The following is a 15,320-nucleotide window of genomic DNA, read 5'->3' as shown; positions in this document are numbered from 1 at the left end:
GCCAGGGACCATTCTCTTTTTCCTCCTTCTCGAAAAAAAAATAAACTCTCAAATATCGTCCAATATTTATTATATATTATTTTTCTATATCTCACTAATTTTCCGTACTAAAATGACCGCGAAATTGATGATAAAATCACCGACACAAAAATCAGCCTTATCTTATACTAACTCTCCCTTTTACACGCAGTCTTTGACGTCACAGACGTAAACACGTAATTAGGGTCGTTGGGTGGTATCACATTTTGTCCAGTTACATTGCATGTCATTTAAAAAGAACGTTCATCACGTACTACATAGATTTTACTGGGTCCAAAGGGTCTTCCTTATAGAAGCAGAGTGCTCAATGCATCCTTGAGACTGGGTTTCTGTGGGTATGAAAGTATGAAAGACAGAAATATCCATTAGTGAAAACAATCCTGAGGTAGGCAAAGACATATAATATCTATATTAGTGATTTATAAGTACCATTTATATATGAGGTATGACTTTATATATATATATATATATATTATATATATATATATATATATATATATATATATATATATATATATATATATATATATATATATATATTTCAGCTACATAAAATAGTGGCGAGACTAAGAGAAAACAGTAAAATAAGCGAAATAGTGGATATAAAATGAACACAGGGGTAAACTACAAAAGCCAATTCACCATCAAGTCTGCTTTATTTTGCTACAGTCAAAAACATACATTCATGGCGAACATCAATGAAGAGGAAAATCCATAGATATCTTTTGTAAAGGGGAAAATATTATATAATAATCAAATTACACAAAATCGTTATTATTATGTAAGAGAAGCATTATTATGTTTGACAAAGAATACACACAATCTATATATATATATAATATATATATATATATATATATATATATATATATATATATATATATATTCATAGATTAGAGCATAGGTGTCAGCTTCTACATAATTAGTTGATGAGAGAGAAAAAACAGTGCGTGTATGTGTGTGGAGTGTGAAAGATAGAGAGAGAAGGCCAATGGAATATGCTGTAATCTCATTTGGTAAAACATATTGTATTTCCTGCAAATCACAAATATCTATCATACAGCATATTCAGTCTTAATTCAAATGCATGACAAAGAAAGAGCTAGTAAACGGAGACTCTAGTTAAGAAGTTCCAGAAGGGAAGAAAGGAAATTATGCACAATGGAAGTAAAAAAAAAATAATTTTTTTGTAATTGACGAATCATGAACGTGTTCATAGGGAAGAGAGCAGAACTTCTTTGAGCAAAACTTCTTAAAACACAAAAACAACAAAAATGAGGTCATTCATAATCTCTGAACTGTTTACACCTGGCTTCCCTCTTATGGTGTTTGACGTGAAATTGGTTCTATCCAAAGTCTTCGGTCCTGTGGTTTTTCTGCCTTAACTCCCCCCAGCCCCAGGTCCTTCTTCATCAGGCCCCGTCCCAATGATTGCCGTGGTCTCCTACATGTCTTTTAGCGACGCTACTGCCATATCCACTACTTACCCGAATGGCTGCTTCGCATCTCATCTCATTATGTGCTTAAAAAATAATGAAAATCCTTAAAAAAGATCAGCCATAGAAGTTAACTCAGCATCTTTAGGTTTCGCGAATAATAAAACTTAAGAGATCGAATACCATACAAGAAAACTTACTTGGGATAATGTTACGTAGAGGAGAGAGAAATTATATACATTGCTAGGAGCACCGAACTAAAAAAAAAAAAAAGTAGCTTACTCATTTTTGACGAATATTTCAACGCCTTCCCGCCCGACAAAAGCGAGTCATGAATGCTAAATGGGTTTGTCATTATTTACTCTCTTTGGACAAGCCCTAGCTTCTGTCCACTCCTGATTTCATACTTCTCTCTCTCTCTCTCTCTCTTGGATAACTGACTTTAATTCATCTTAACTGAACTTAAGCCTACTCAACATTAATCTTCGCCTTCAAGTACCACCAAAATGAAATAGCTGTAAGCTCTGCAATCTGACAACATTTACGATTTGGTCAGTGAAGAATATCGACAAGAGAAACGAGGAATGTAGTAATTGTCAATTCAGTATTACTTTACATCAGTTTAAAGACTCCTAACCATCATTGCTTATGCATCTACTAATTGTGCTTTATTATCGCCCAGCAAATCCACCATTCTAAAGAATTTACAATATAACTGGTTAAGCTATAAGCCGCATCACATACCAAGACAAGAAAGGAACTTGAAAACGGGACAATAGTGGAACTCGAACCGAAAGAAAAACAAATACGTATTCGGTTACAAAAAAAATGACAAAGCTGGTAACTATCAAGTACCCAACTGGGAAGAAGCTGCAACAATGTCCGAACAGTGAGGGAAGTTTTCTCAAACAAGTCAGTCTTCCCTTTGCATGAAGTGGGTGTGGAGGGCGTACAGTAACAGTTCTGTTGAAGCATTGATACGACGCTGACGAGGTAAACTTTAAATGTTATCTTCCCATTCTTTTCTTTCATGTTTATCAGGATTTATCCCCCGAAAATATTTGCTTTTCTGATATACCGAGCGTCTTTTGATGAAGTATCGAAGGAGAGGAAAACGGGAATAACTTCGGAGATGGAATATCGTGATGCTAATGACAGTCTTTTAAGAATTAACAATATGATAAATACGAGATTATATAAAACGGAGAATATTTGCACTTTGCGAACTTCACGATTCAGTTTCTACCATAAGCAGGGAAGTTAGCTACATTAGTCTCACCTCCAAATTTTACATAAAGCAAGGAGATACTTGAAGGTTGCAAATGAAAACGTAGTACTAGACATTTAGCTTCAAACCCGAAAAAAAACATTCTAGTATAAACATGAAAGGCATTCCCTGCGCTGACTCGTGAACTTATTTGCGGTTCTATATTTAATTGTCAAGTATCGTACAACTCCCTTAATAATTAATCACCGCTGGTTTTACGCAGAAAAGAAATAAGGAGACTTAAAATTACTACAGGAATCTCGTTCGGTTCCAAAAGGAAAAAATATTCCATATAATTTTCGTCAAAGTTAGATGACCAATAGAGAAGCGAAGCTGCCTTAGATCGTTGTTTTACGCGTATGCGCGCAAACGTACACAACAAACAAACAAACACACGCACACACACACTACACAAAAAAGGGAAAATGGAATGTACCCAGGATTTAAACAGCAGTTACTTTGTCCCCACAAGATGTCTTTCAGTACGAGTACAATGTTGGTTGTTGATTTAACAAAACGCTCCCATTTTTTATATTTTCTTAATAACTGCCGAGATCTACAGGACTGGCAACTAATTGCCCCATGAAGTCCAGGCGCACAAATAAGAAGGGAGAGGGATTAAAGAGAAATGTGAGGAGGCAGAACCACTGCATCAAAGAAGGAAAACAGTTGAGAATAATTAACTGATTTCCTTGTAGCAGAGAAGGGGCTGTTCTCCGAAATGTGAAGTAATGGTATCTTAGAATCTATTTCAGCCCTTGTATGAAATACACAGTTTTCCCACCGCACAGGCCATGATGATTACACTCCCAAACAGTGGCGGATCTAGAAATCTTTCATTGGAGGTGCACCTAGGGTTATCTCATATACATGTAACATGTACACACATACAGTACATATATATGTTTCAATATATATATATATATATATATATATATATATATATATATATATATATATGCACACATATATATACACGCAGTAGTAGTAATTATTGTTTTTGTTGCTGTGCAGTTGTTGTTGTTGTTGTTGTTGAAATAACCATTAACCAAGCGAATTTTTCCACTAATAATGATTTAGTGAAAGAAAACAATGCCCTATTAAATAGGTACAAGGGGGCACGCACCAAGTGCCGCCCCCAACAAATCCGCCGCTCCCAAAAGCTTATCAGGGATAATATCCAGGCTATTTTAGTGGTTCTGATCATACAGAAAACTTGACATGCGTCGATGCGCTGATACACGAGGTTTTTGTGTGACCTCCAATTACTCAGTGACCTTCACATGTTGGGATAAATTGAATGACGCGTTTATATCTTAGTGTATTACCACCGTGAATTCCCAAATGCCCATTTCTACCCTAAAATGCACTAGGTTAAGAAGCAAGCTGAAGAGTATGAATGCATACTCTGACAGTTGCACGAACACCAAGAAATACCAGCTGACATGGAAATATTTCCTAAAGGAAGACAAACGGGCAGAAACAAATATAACGACAATCTCAAACTGAACTTTAAATAATGCTGACAAAAACGAAAGGCCAAAAACAATAGGTTACAGATGTGAATCTAGGTCTCGACCTTGATGTTGAACAATCTCGGATCTTGGCCTACTCCACCACATCTGCACGGCGACCTTCTACAATACTGAGTTAGAGGGAACATCCGGGAGCGCTGTTCTTTATTTTGATTGTTCAGTTATCTTATTATTTATTCATCTTGGCCATATGTGATGTTGCTCTAACCCTTCCTTTGCTTTTCTTCCACGTATGGCGTATAGGCAATCCGTTTAGTGGTTCCTTGTTAAGTGACTTATTTCATTTTGCCTTGATTTATAAAACTGGGTGCATGCAAGGGATGGTAACAGAAACTGAAGAAGCAGGCTATGCCACAAATACATGCATTAATTATAAACGAAATATGAATGTGAACGCTGCCCAGTTCAATGATGAATCTGCAAGCGAGATTCAAATCATTCTCAGAAGAAAAATAATTGAGTGATATTCAAGATGAAAATATTGTGGAAGTAAAAAGAAAAATGAAATGAAGAATGGTGTGCTATGTCTCCAGCCATTACTCGCAACGCCTTTTGCCGGTCCGAAATTTCAAACAACTCTATCATATCGGCTGCCTGTCATAAATCAGGAATAACAGGATTAACAGAGTACTCTATTAATCCTGCAAGAATAAGACCCTACGTTCCTTCCACTCGGCGATATTTCTGTTGTCAGGTGTATGGTCATGTAAACAAACGTTTTTTGGAACCTGTCTTGCAAATTATACTCGACGACAATTCTACGGCAATTTTATATATCCTTAAAAAACACAGCTGACTGAGTGATCGATCAACTGGCGTCAAAAAAAGGATACTAACAGCAAGAAAGTCCTCAGTGGTAAAAAAGAAACGCATGTAATAAAATCCGATCACTCTAAATGCTCATATACCTTTTTCTTCAGTTCTTCAGTATTGTTTTGTGCGAACGGAATGAGATAGCTGACAACGCAAGCAAAGTCTCTGCAATGACGACATCTCAGCGCGCCAAGATACCGCACCGCGTAGCCGTCGCGCCCGACCAGAAAATTGCAAGCATACCGGCTAACCTGGCGACTTGCCTGAACGAGACTAATATTTTTTCCTAATGTTTCTTTTTCTTCTCGAAACTCTAGAGCGAATGTGTGGAACTGCGATGCGAGCAAACGTGCGCATAATTCTCAAGTGCTTTTTATACGTACTGCACAGAGAGACGGATTTTAGTAGCACATTTGAAATAGATTCTTATTTGGAATACATTTAACTCAACGCACAATCTTCAAATAAAAACGCATGCAATAAATTTTGGGCAGAGCTGAGTCATTATTTATAATAAATTAAACAGATGGCACAAGATTGCTCGCCATTCGAAATACAATCCACCCAATCCATTGCCATATAGGAAAAGGATTTGGGTAGTTCAAACGCTTATAATTTCAGATTTTTACAATCAGAAAAAATTTAATCTGACCAATATTCAGTGATACAGATTTATGATTACACCAAATAGTTTTTTTATACAATTTCTTATTACTCACGGGAAATAAATTAAGGCCGATACTTGAGAAAGAACAAAAAATTCAATGCACGGAATAAATTTCTTCTACTCCACAGTAAAAAAAAATTATTTTGACGATGGTATGAAATACTGAAAACAACACGCTCAGGAAAATTAAATTTCTGGTGAAAAAATTAATACTTGGAATGAATTTTGTATTAAAAGTAACGTAATCTTTTGTAAAATATTAATCACTGGGGTGAATTTTTGACATAAAAACAATGTAATTTATTGTAAATATTAACACTCGGCACCAGTTTTGAAATAAATAAAATGTAATCCCTTGTAATCCTTTTGAATGAATTCATTAAAAATTTAATCCTTTGTAAAGCATTAATATTTGGAATGAATTATGAAGTAAGCATAATGTAATCACTAGTAAAATATTAACACTTGGAGTGAATTTTGAAGTAAACCTAATGTAATCCTTTATAAAGGATTAACACTTGGAATGAATTTTTTGGAATGAGTTTTAAAAACAAACGCAATGTAGTCCCTAATACAGGATTAACACCTGGACTTAATTCTGAAACAAACACAATGTAATTCAATGTCAAATGTTAACACTTGGAATCAATTTGAAATAAACACAATGTAATCCATTCTAAATAATTAACACCTGGAATGAATTCTATCACAAACAAACACAATGTGATCCCTTGTAAAATATTAACACTCGGAATGAAGGAATGAATGCTGAAATAAGCATAATGTAATTCCTGTTAAAAATTAACACAAAACAGTAACTTTGTCCAAAGAATAACTCAAAGATTGTTTTAAAAAGCAACAAATATGAATATCGTCGAATGTTGCTCTCATACACTCTTCCGCGTCTTTCTGTTTGTTTATTAATTTTTCCATAAAATTATTAAGGAAAAAGTTTAAGTTCTCGATTTCAGTGAAGTTTGGTGGAAACGTGGGTTGTGGGCCGAAGATCCTTTTGACAAGGATTCGGATCGTGTTGAGGATCCAGGTAATTGTCGGAGCAGTGTCGTCACAGATCCTTACAGAAGTAAGGCTGCGTAATCGTGCCTGAGCATTCTATTAATAAGTTACTTAATGGTGATCATATAACTTTCAAAGCTCTAAGAAGTTATGGACCTGCAGGATGGATTTGGTACCTTGATTTTTGCGCTGCACCACATAGAATCTAATTCATTCAGTTGACAACAATTACTTGCAAAATCAGACAAGGTTATTTAGAATTCGCGCAACGTAGTCAATGGAATGGAATATAAAATTAAGGCCAGAGGCCAAACGCTGCGACCTATGAGGCCATTCAGCGCTGAAAAGGAAATTGAGAGTAAAGAAGGTTTGGAAGGTGTAACAGGAGGAAAACCTCGCAGTTGCACTGTGAAGCAACTGTTAGGAGAGGGTTAAGGAAAGTAAGATGGAAGACAGAGAATATGAATGGAGGTACAGCAAAAGAAATGAAAGGGCTTGGAGCTAGGGGCCGAAGGGACGCTGCAAAGAACCTTAAGTAATGCCTACAGTGCACCGCATGAGGTGCACTGACGGCACTACTTCCCTACGGGAGCAGAGTAGTAAAGGCAGGGGCCTACAACAAAAAGTTGCGAGCAACTGGTTGTGATTCACAAATAGATTCGAGACATCTCTTCTGCTATTTGTTGTGGATAATACTGATTTAGTTATAACTATAACATAGAAAGATTTTATTTCTAATTAATCTTTTGATGTAATCAGTAAGACAGAGTCGGTATTATCCACCCAGAAAAGTACAGCTGTCATCTCGAGACAGTCTACAAATTATAAAGTCCACGAGACAGGTATCGAAACCTTCCCTCCCTCAAGGGAATTGTCAAGACCCCTTGATTTTACAAAAATGCTAAAATTATACGCTGCCACATGTCTGATAAATGAAGTAAATGCTACAAAAACGGCGAAAAAAAGTATTCTCTTTTTACAAACCGCGTCAACCGACTCATGGCCTCCTGCGGTTATAATTGACACCATACATTATTTCAGTTCATCACTAATATCAATTTTTGACAAGATATTTATCAGTTCATGACATGATATCTATCAATTCATGACATGAGTACCAATTAATGACATGATATCTATCAATTCATGGCATGAATCTATCAATTCTTGACATGATATCATGAAATCCTTGACACGATATCTATCAATTCTTCATACGAAGCCTAACAATTCTTTTGGCATTATATCACAACGTACCCAACCGATCTGCATTTGCCTCTTGTCGTCAAGTTGCCAAGCAATGCGCATGACTTGGAATAAGTGACTGTAATTGAAATTCCCAACATACAGTCTTTGAGATGACTGGGGGCAACAAGGTTAAGTCAGCATCATTACACGCTGACAAAACTGACCCAACTTTGGGTGAAAACTTTTCATATAACGTAGTTTGTCAGCATCAATGTAAACGTCATATAAGATGTTCAAGATGAAAATGCTGTATTGCTTACTTCCTCAGCAATACCAACTTGAGAAAACATCTCTTTGACCCTCGGGTATTTATCCACAATTTTCGTCAGGATGAACTTCCCACGGTGTACAAAAGCGATAATGCCTCCTAATATAATTCATAATACAACTCTACCGCTTGAACTTCATGATTTTCGCTAATTAGATAACCTTAATTAGGAAAATAAAAGCTAATGATACAGTGCTGTTTTGTTCCCAGCTATCTAGGGTCTCTCGCTGATCTCGTCCCCCTGGCCACCCCCAATCACATCTTCCTGTCATGCTTAGCTATTATGTCTTAGCAACCAACAATAATTTCTCAATTTTTTTTTCCTGAGAGAAAACAGCCCTGGTTGGAATCGCCGTAAATCCAGGCTCGCATGAATTATGTGCTTGAATAAACGCCAGTTATTCAAATTAACGCCGGAGGAAAAGGAGTTCTTTTGGAATGTATCTTTAAATGTTCAGATAAGGTTATTCTTATTTCCATTCTTATTTTTCTTTTTTTTCGGTCCTGGTAACGATAGTTGTTGTGGTGTCGGTCTGTGGAAATCAGTCAACCAATCTTTTTCTTGTTTCTGTTTTTTTTTTTTTTTTGGTAAGAGCATTAGATTGCAAGTCCTATGGACCTATGCATTATCAAGTAAATGCTGCTGCTGTTGTTGTCACAGAATAAGTTGGCCTTATGCCAGCGGTGACTTTTGCTTCTGGAGAACCTCTGTAACCATTAAGTAAATGATGGTGTGAAGTGGGAACCAAGCAGAATTCTCTTTAGCCCTGGAAACTTCTCAATGGTATCAATGTAAGGCCTAAAACAGAATAATTTGATTTACCTTGAGTTTTGATGATTTTTTCATTGGTGATGAATGTTTTGGTGGTTAATTTATTCGTTTTTTCACCAACACAGGGACACTTAATGAGCCTAAATGAGTCCAGCTCCCGAATGCTCAGAATGCAAAGTGACGATAACAGTAAAACACGTGTTATGCGAATGTCCGAAATATAACCAACATCGGTTATCAACTTTTGGAAGTGGATCGACTGGCGAAATTTTATCAGAGTCTGCAACATTTTCAGTTGCCCCAATTTTAATATTCACGAGGAAATGTAAATTAATTGATAAAGTATAAAAAGTGATTTACGAAAATGCAAAAGCCCAACGGGGCAACTAACAAAAAAAAATCGGAATTTTAAAAATGTTAAGTTATTCTGATTTTTATCATTAATCAGTTTTATTTATTTACTTATTTTTATTGTGCAGATGGAAACTTGAGTATATGTATTTAATGTATGCGTGTGTTCTAGTGTGGAAGCATATGCCTTTTTGCATATTTATTTTTAAAATTTCATTATTCTTTCATCATTTAGTCCCAGTGCTTAGCCCATGGCTGAGACCTGGTACTCCATTTCATTTTTATCCTTCGGGTCAGCCCTATGAGAGCTGTTATTCAGCTGAGTGGTCTGGTTAAACTATTTTAATAATAATAATAATAATAATAATAATAATAATAATAATAATAATAATAATAATAATAATAATAATAATAAGCTATGGCATGGCCTTGGTTATGTCATGGGAAATATGTATTCTACGTAGCGCATGTGGAACTTCCTTTATTTCACTCATATTCGTCATATTTTGGATATATAGGGAATTTAGGCCAAAGGCCATGCACTGGGACCTATGAGGTCATTCAGCGGTGAAACGGAAATTGACAGTAAAAGGTTTGAAAGGTGCAACAGGAGGAAAACCTCGCAGTTGCACTATAAATTGGTTGTAAGGAAAGGGTGAAAAGTAAGATGGAAGAAAGAGAATATGAAAGGATGTGCAGTAAAAGGAACGAAAGGGGTTGCAGCTAGGGGCCGAAGGCAAGCTGCAAAGAACCTTAAGTAGTGCCTACTGACGCCTAACGCCTACGGCGTTCGTCATGTTTTGTGAAAAAGAATATATTTGCATATAAATTATGTTTTCGTTCTCATATTGTTAGATAGCGAGGCCTTTTCTTTTTTCTTCAAATTGTCTTCGCAAATAGCTATTCGTGGTGTACATAGTTCCATTTTGTGATGAATAGATTAAAGTTTATATAAGTTGCGAGACTGCTCTATATAAAAACTGATTTGTAAAGCTTTTTCAATATATTATTATATATATATATATATATATATATATATATATATATATATATATATATATATATATATATATATATATATAAGTCCTTCGAAATATAAAGGTTTTATTTTGTTACTTTCTGGTCAATATTCAGCTTGAACAATAAACAACTTCAGCTACCCTCTAAATCATAGTTCGTCCCAGATAAAAGGTACAATATCCGTTAAGGCAAAACTAAGCAGCTATATACATAATAAAACAAACGCCTTAAGAGTAAATGGGGGAAACGAAATGAGACTAAAAAGTTACTGCTTTCGCATAGCCTCAGGCTTCTTCTAAAGTGCTCATTCACGTCTTTCGCTGTCAAGGCGGTTTCAAACCCACACGTTTCAAAGTATCTTTTAATATCCTGCGCCAAACTTTACATCAAATATTCAATATATTTTTCCTAGACTGGCACACGAAATGAATTTGTGAAGGCGTCACGCTAAAACATAAGACGCGCGCGCCAACTCTGTTTCTGACACCGCTATCGGGAACTTGGTAGACAGGGCGGGAAGATACCGAAAGGTGTCGGACAATATCAACAGATTCCATGAGCATTCGATACGGCGGCTTTCAGCGCTGACGATACTTTCGCGCGCAATGGCAATGCAACTGTGCATGTAAGACAATCTGTCATTTCCAAATGTGAAAAGTGGGTATAAAATACACGTAAAAGTCAATTCATACGTTTACATGCTTACAGTAGAGAGAGAGAGAGAGAGAGAGAGAGAGAGAGAGAGAGAGAGAGAGAGAGAGAGAGAGAGAACAACGATGGCATTCCATTGTCTCTTTCTGAACTGAATGTTTAAGCAAAACCAAACAATTAGGGAAGATAGCGCCCATGAAGGAAATTCCTGAGGAGAAACTTGAGAGATGATAGCTGCAACTTATTCAGCCATTTTTATCATTCCTAACAATGTTGCCATTATTACTGTAGTTAACAGTGATATGTATAGCTGAATTCTTAACAAAAGACGCTGTCGTCTACATGATTTCCACGTATATGAAAAAATACGTACAATAAAAAATAATAAAAATAATAATTATCATCATTCACGTATATGAAAAAATAAGTACACTAAGAAATAACAAAAATAATAATCTATCATTATTCACGTACATGAAAAAATAAGTACACTAAGAAATAGTAATAAAAATAATAATTATCATTATTCATAATGCTCCGGCATTAATGTTACGATTATTTATGAAAGGAATAAGTAAGCAAATTAAAGAGAGAATAGCGGATAAAACTAATTTAGTTGCTGCAAAGAAAAAAAAAGTTAGTAACACTCACATCCTAATTAAGAGAGTCGGGACTTTAAATTATGACCACAAAAAAAAAAAGCATTTACTGACCTAATTAGTCGCTGTAAACAGCTGGTGAGACTGGCATTTTAGCCCCCCCCCCTCTCTCTCTCTCTCTCGTTTTTCATGTCTCCATTTTTGCCCTCATACATAAAAAAAAAAAATGATCGAAATAGAATTATAGAATCATATAGATTAAGTCGTTTCTCATTTTAAAAAAATGAAGGGAGTTCTTACAGATTCAAGAGTTTTGTATATGTTACATTCAAATTTCCTTGCTGTCTGAAAGTGGTATCCTGTATGTAATCCCGCCCTTAAAAGCAGCCGAGACTAAAATACAAAAATAGGAAACAGAATCTATCCTAACAAGTGGTTATGATCAACTTCTCAAATAGTGTTCTATTTTGTACCATGTATCCGTAGTATTTTTTTCCCGTTACTTCTCATAATTTCCACTTGCATACTGTTTTCTTTTCAACAAGAAACATTCAGTTTATTTCCACATTTAACTTCTCTCACCAGCAACTAATAATGTCTCTTGTTTTCCAGAAGGAATACTGACAGTCATTATTCAAAGGGAATCTTACCTTTATACAAGCTGTGTGTCATTTCATTCCCATACTGGCGGCGCCGAATATTCACACCTAGAAACAGATGATAATGAACTTCAATTTACGCATTAATCTACCGTCCATCAAAAGACAATGATAATGATGTTGAACTGATTACATTTCAACCCTAAATAAAAGTTACCTTTCATTATGTGTGACTGTTTACTTTCTTATACTTTAGTCGCCAGATAATGGCGCCGTCTAATTCTCACTCCTCTTCTTCCACAGACTCCGAGAGAAAGAAGGCGTTCGACTCATCATGGCCGTGGAAGCGTTTGACGACCTTCTCAAAGTCATCGGCACGGGAAAATGGAACATCTTGACCTTCGTCGCCGTCGCCTATTGTAAGATATAATATTATTATATCGTTTAATGATTAAATAGGTGTTAATCTGAAGAGGACAATAGGTCACAAGTATGGGAGCGTGACCCGTACCTAATTATATCTGGTTAAAAATGTCATTTTGTCAGAATTAAGGTTAAAAATGAAGAGAAAAACGGTGTCTGTATTTGGCTTCTTCCAATGCCGTAGATAATTAATTTTGTCACTAAGTATGGGTTACAATGAAGTGATAAAACAATAGTTAAATATGGCTTCATCTAATCATCATGTCATTTTGCCAATAACTACGGGTTGCAATGTGGACAAAACTGTTTGTCGATTAAGAGTCGGGTCCTTATCTATGATCCGGACCAAGCTCGCTGTGATTCTGTTATAAAATAATGGTAACGAGGAAATGACAAATCAGTTCCATGCAAGGATGTTACATATTATGTTAGTGAATCTGACCAAAGACATACAGTGCTTATCTGAATACTGGCGAAAATGCACTCTGTAAGAACAGGTATCACTGTCATCAAATTGAGAGAGAGAGAGAGAGAGAGAGAGAGAGAGAGAGAGAGAGAGAGAGAGAGAGAGAGAGAGAGAGAGAGAGAGAAAATAAAAAAAAAGAAAAAAAAAAAAAGGAATCCAAAAATAATCAAAACCATAATTCATAATTAGCAAACTGCTGCACTTAATCCGAAGAAGAATCAACCCATAGACCCATAAGGAGTAAACTGTCGCAATTATTATGCAAACGAATCAAAGGTACAGAAAGAGCATTGCGTATCCATATTTATTTTTTCCGCGCGTAACAATAATAGTCAACAGGTAATGTTTATACGTCTGCTCTTAGCAATCGTCTAGCCCTGGCCATGAGCCTTACCCTCCCTCTGGCTCCTGTACTGTACAAGTACGCAGATGGTACGTTACCTTTTTAGCCTAGTCCGGGCATGGACCGCGGTCACGACCTTTTCTTATATTGCCGTCATTTTTTGGCGGTAGGTAGGGCGTTCCCGTCTTGTCCGTCTCCTACATTACAGTCATTTTGGACGGTTTTGTATCCAAATAACCCAATCATAAAGCGTTTAGCCCAACTTTCTCGCTAAATTGAAGAACGCGTTCATGACTCACAGACACAAATAAACCCTTCAAGAAAGATGCACCTTGACCACGGAGGTTTAGATATTCTATACAGATATTTCCTTACGTAAGGAAATGTCTGGCTTGCAAACATGGGGAAAAAAAAAAACAATACACTTGCACACAACTGGCGATATTAATAATGGAAACCTAATGATAATAACAATAAAGTGCTAAAAAATAAAGTATTCTCAAGAGAAGCTAAGGGATAAAACTGATAGTGCCCTTGATACATGCCTGTACATCTGTGCACTATCTATTGGTGCATATCAATGGTTGCGCATTTACCCATCTGAACTTTCTAGCCCTCACTCCTAACAAAGACTTTGAGGAATGGTGTTCTCTAAACATCAAAGTATTATCAGATCCAGAGAAAGAATACTGAAATCCTTTGCCTTTGAATCGAAGTTCAACCGGCAAAACACAGTCTAGCTCAAAAATAGCTATTTAGGTACATAACTGCAAAATTAAAACAAAACCTGACCCCAAAAAAAAAAAAACGTTGTCCTTTAAACTGATCTGTGGTCCTGAAAATTTAGGCTAAGCACGAAAATATTAGGAGAAAATCATGACCGGAGGGCGATGGTACCTTATTACCAAGTTTCATCAAAAACGTAAAAAATAAACTGCTCATCCTTAGAAAGAGACCTATCATTTGGTTTTTGGTTACTTCTCAAGTAAAAGAAATCTTTAGGACGTTCAGGAACTTCTGAAATACAGTACTATATTTTTGTTAATAATAAGTATTCACAGAAAGAGGCTACTAACCCGATTCGCTCATGGCATAGCTAATCCGACTTATCGATTAATCCGATAAATCCATCTGCAGGACTGGTTGGATTAACGAGAGTCCACTGTTTAAATGCATATTCATGTGTACGAGAGTCCACTGTTTAAATGCATATTCATGTGTACAAAAAATTTTTATGAAAAATTTATAAAAGATATTTTGCCTCCGACATTTCTCCACCCTAGTTGGCATCCGGGCCTGCATTATGATCCAGTCGCTGATACCTGCCTTCAGAAGTCTGCTGCAAGGTTAAGCAAAAATTGGCTTTACAAGGCACGACATTTACTCTGCACTCAATCATCTTTTCATCTCAGGTTACGATGGGCATGCGTGCAAACGCCAAAAGCAGAAATTTACGCCCACTCTTCACACGCAATAAAATGCTTGAAGAAAATGATACAATATTAAACCTGTGACCTCTTGTTGGTTTAAGCGTTCAGACTGAAACCCGCAGACATCCCAACAGCCAACAGTGAATGTGTCTACTGTAGGTCTAGCAAAAATATTTGTGGCTGAAATCAGTTTACTGACAATATCTATTAGGAGAGTTCACACAAACGCAGGCAAAGACACACACATACATACATACATACATACATACATACATACATACATACATACATACATACATACATACATACATACATACATACATATATGCAATTGTAAAAGCCACAATGGCCTTCTTAACTGCTCGAATTTGCTTCA

General features: G+C 36.1%; 1 protein-coding gene and 1 long non-coding RNA gene across 2 annotated transcripts in view; one reads left to right on the top strand and one right to left on the bottom strand.

The window, feature by feature from the left end:
• Nucleotides 1-2,456: 2,456 nt before the first annotated feature.
• The window catches only part of LOC136835504 (organic cation transporter protein-like), a 55,607-nt gene continuing 42,743 nt past the window's right edge, over nt 2,457-15,320 (top strand). The window contains exons 1-2 of the mRNA XM_067099091.1: nt 2,457-2,468; nt 12,586-12,701. Coding sequence (XP_066955192.1) covers nt 12,617-12,701 — 85 coding nt within the window. The 5' untranslated portion in view covers nt 2,457-2,468; nt 12,586-12,616. The remainder of the gene's footprint in view (nt 2,469-12,585; nt 12,702-15,320) is intronic.
• The window catches only part of LOC136835505 (uncharacterized), a 224,523-nt gene continuing 221,766 nt past the window's right edge, over nt 12,564-15,320 (bottom strand). Inside the window, exon 3 of the long non-coding RNA XR_010852178.1 lies at nt 12,564-12,696. This is a non-coding gene — a long non-coding RNA (uncharacterized lncRNA). The remainder of the gene's footprint in view (nt 12,697-15,320) is intronic.

Source organism: Macrobrachium rosenbergii, chromosome 55 (assembly GCF_040412425.1).
Source record: "Macrobrachium rosenbergii isolate ZJJX-2024 chromosome 55, ASM4041242v1, whole genome shotgun sequence".
Classification (NCBI taxonomy): Eukaryota; Metazoa; Arthropoda; class Malacostraca; order Decapoda; family Palaemonidae; genus Macrobrachium; species Macrobrachium rosenbergii.
The sequence above is the reverse complement of the archived record's forward strand: the minus strand, read 5'-3'. Positions and strand labels throughout refer to the sequence as shown.